Source organism: Nematolebias whitei, chromosome 3 (assembly GCF_014905685.2).
Source record: "Nematolebias whitei isolate Nwh7 chromosome 3, NemWhi1, whole genome shotgun sequence".
NCBI classification, from domain to species: Eukaryota; Metazoa; Chordata; class Actinopteri; order Cyprinodontiformes; family Rivulidae; genus Nematolebias; species Nematolebias whitei.
This window is the reverse complement of record NC_056500.1, coordinates 2,293,735-2,297,552: the sequence shown is the minus strand read 5'-3', so window position 1 is coordinate 2,297,552 and position 3,818 is coordinate 2,293,735. Positions and strand designations below refer to the sequence as shown.

The 3,818-nt window shown below is 49.9% G+C and overlaps 1 protein-coding gene across 1 annotated transcript in view; it reads right to left on the bottom strand.

Annotated features, from left to right (window-relative positions):
• nfia (nuclear factor I/A) overlaps nt 1-3,818 on the bottom strand; it is a 102,732-nt gene that overhangs the window by 59,500 nt on the left and 39,414 nt on the right. Inside the window, exon 2 of the mRNA XM_037697769.1 lies at nt 3,053-3,581. Within this exon, the coding sequence (XP_037553697.1) occupies nt 3,053-3,581 (529 nt within the window). The remainder of the gene's footprint in view (nt 1-3,052; nt 3,582-3,818) is intronic.

The window sequence follows — 3,818 nt, the reverse complement described above, 5'->3', positions numbered from 1 at the left end:
TGACACAACAAGGTGCCACTCCTGACACAACAAGGTGCCACACCTGATACAAAAAGGTGCCACACCTGACAACAGGTTGTTCAGAACGTAGTTTCCTGGACCTGCAGAAGAACTGACCTACAAAATACTGAACTCTCCTCTGGACCTCCTCTTTGAGGAGGTGAGGAGACAAGATGGGGAGGTCTGCCAAGGGAGGGGGTGGGACGAGGTTTTACCCATCAGCCCTGTCACAGGGTGTCCCGGACACAGATACAATCAGCTCGAGCTTTTGTCTCAAATTCACAAAATTTTTCTGTCCCACCGAGGAGACAGAGCTCACACAGTGACACTAACGAGCTGATGACACACACACACACACACACACACACACACACCTGTGGTATCAGTTACTGAGAAGAACAACAACATCTACATTACATGGCTGAATGTGAGCATCAGAAAACAACATGAAGCGTGACAAGACCAATAAAGTGCAGCTCAGCAGGAGGAAAGATGACACACACACACACACAGCAGGAGAAGGTTCCCCCGTGTCAGAGTCCTTGAATCACCAAGACAGCACGTTAAAGTTTCACTGGAGATTAAAAATCATCACACCAAACCTACAGTCAGAGGTTCTGTCAGGGTGCTGAGAGACTGCCGATCAGCTCTGTGGGGTGCTGGGTGACATCTTTAACTCCACACTCACCCTGACAACAGTTCCCACCTGCAACCATCACCTACAACCAACCAATACCACAACCATCGTCCCAGTTCCTAAAAGTTTTACAGAGACTGGTCTGAATGACTATCGGCCAGTGGCCCTCACCCTGATAGTTGTTTAATGTTTCAAAAAACTGGTCATGACTCACATCAAAACAACCATCAACATCAACGAGGACCCTCATCAGTATGCATACTGTGAGAACCGATCAACAGAGGACACCATCTCCTCTGTGGTCCACACTGCTCTCACCCACCTGGAGCAGAAGAACTCTTACGTCCGTATGCTCTTTGTGGACTTCACGTCTGCCTTCAACACCATGATCCCCCAAACCCTGATGGACAAACTATCCACACTAGGACTAAGCCCCTCCATTTGCAACTGGGTACTAGACTTTTTAACAAACAGACCACAGTTAGTGAGGATCCACGACTTCTCCTCCACTATAACCCTCAGCACTGGCTCTCCTCAGGGATGTGTGTTGAGCCCCCTCCTGTTTACTCTGCTCACGTATGATTGTGCAGCTACCCATCCAGGCTGTCACATTGTAAAGTTTGCAGATGATACAGCGGTGGTGGGATGCATCACAAACAATGATGAGTCCAGCTACAGGCAGGAGGTGGAACACCTGGAGAGCTGGTGCAAAGAGAATAACCTTCACATCAATGTGAAGAAGACAAAGGCGATGACTGTGGACTTCAGAAGGAACAAAAACACCTACACCCCCTGAACATAAGAGGATCTGCGATGGAAGTGGTCTCCAGCTACAAGTACTTGGGTGTGCACCTGAACAACAACCTCAGCTGGAGCAACAACACCACCAGCCTGATGAAGAAAGATCATCAGAGACTCTACTTCCTCAGGCGGCTGAGACGAGCTGGTCTGGGAAGCTCAGTCCTCACCTCCTTCTACAGGTGTGCAGTGGAGAGCATCCTGTGCTCCAGCATCAACGTGTGGCATGGAGGCTGCACAGCTGCAGAAAGAAAAGCTTTGCAGAGAGTGGTGAAGGCTGCACAGAAGATGTTGGAGTCAGTCTCCCCACCATCACAGACATCTACACCTCCAGATGCAGGAAGAGGGCCACCTGCATCATGAAGGACCACACTCACCCAGCACACACACTTTTTGCCCCACTCCCCTCAGGAAGGAGGTTGAGGAGCATTAAGTGTAGAACCACTAGACTGAGGAACAGCTTCTACCCTGAGGCTGTTAGACTCATGAATCTCTAACTAGAATAATCACTGTGAAACCATGTGATTTTTGATGTGCTGCTGATTATCCATGCTGCTGATGATTTGCCTTTAAGCTACTGTATTCCTACCCTCTGCTCACAACAGACTCATGTTCAGGCTGCTGTTTAATATATCATATTATTTTACATTATTAGTGTTTAGTTTATATCTTAGATCCTTGTTTACTGTTTATATTTTGATATTTTGGGTGTAACTGGGACCTTGAGTACATAACTTCCTTCCACCTCATGTAGCACATGTGATGAGAATGACAAAGAACCTTGAGAGGTTCTGTTGCAGGTTCTGTTGCAGGTTCTGTTGGACAGATTGTTTCCTGTTAGTGAGAATCAAACAGATCTTTAAAGATTTTAGGGTTTTTGTCAGAAGGAGTGAAATCTTTCCCGTTTTTCTTTCTTTCTGTCAGTTTGAAGTAAACGGGTCAGAAGTTTCTGTCAGGTGAAGGTTTCTGGTTCCGCAGCTGTGAGTTCAGAATAAAGGAGTTTTAGTCGACCCGGTTCTGGTGGGTCTCCTCCTTCCTGTCTGCTCCTGCAGCAGACGGGGCTCAGGAGTTTCCACCATCTGTGGAGCGTCTCCCTGCAGACGCTCGCAGCTGTTCGTGTGTGTGTGTGTGCGTGTGTGCGTGTGTGTGCGTGTGTGTGTGTGCGCGCGCGCGTGCGTGTGTGTGTAGACGTTTGACTCAAATAGGACATTATAAACATTTGATGTTAGAGACATTGTTTTCTAGTTGATCTGACTGAAACACAAAAAGTTTAAAGTTTCAGAGAATCTTGAATAAAAACCAGAAGAAGAAATCAAACTACATCTCCCATGATGCAACACTCTCCCTCAGAGCTGGAGCCTCGTGGTCTGTTAGGAATGACATGAAGCTTCCAGCTCCTAAAGCATCTCCAACGGATGGCAGAATGTCCCCGACCAGGTCTGAGGGGTCCCAGCTGGTCTGAGGAGCTACCACCAGGTAACCTCACTGTTCCCGATCGTGATCCAGTCTTTCTAAAGCCCAGAACTTTGCTGGAGGAACATTGAAGAACCAAAAACGGACTGTTCTTCTCCCTCCCTAACCCGGAGCAGCGGAAGGTCTGAGCAGATCTGGACTCACCTGAGTGGACAAAGTAGGCCAGGTACAGGTCCAGCTCCTTGACAGAGACCCCAATGTGGTGCGGCTGCACACAGAGACTTGGGTTGGAGCACTGCGGGGACTTGACGAGGCGCTCGCCGTCGGTGCTCTCCAGAGGAATCCCTTTGAACAGGATCACCATGACCAGGTCCAGCCTCCAGACCTTGTCCGCCTGCCGCAAGCAGTCGATCCGCCTCATCTTGCCCTTCTGGTCCGGGTTGGACAGCACGCAGCACGGCGCCTTCTTCCCCGTCACCGTCAGGACAAAGTCCTCCCTGAACTCGGGTCGTATGTCCTTGCGGAGCTTGGCCAGAAGGCGGGACGCCCACTTCTGTTTGACCTCCGGCTTCTCGCCCAGCAGCTCGTCCTTCACAGCGCGCTCCTCCTCCTTGGACATCCGCTTCTCGTGCTTCTTGAAGTACTTCCTCTTCCGGGCCTGAAGGTTGAACCAGGTGTAGGCGAAGGCCCGGACGTGGGGCAGCAGGGCCTCGATGAAAGGATGGAACTCATCCTGAGGACAGAGAGACACATGGTGAGGACACCAGACCAAATCAGAGTCAGCATCAACATGAGAGCTGAACCAAAACCCTGGTTTAGGTTCTGGTTGGTCAGAGACTGGAAGACCCTCTAAACAAAAACCTAAATGTGTTCAAGTTCTAAACCCAGCAGTCCAAGTCCCTCCAGGACCAGCAGCCCAAGTCCCTCCAGGACCAGCAGCCCAAGTCCCTCCAGGACCAGCAGTCCAAGT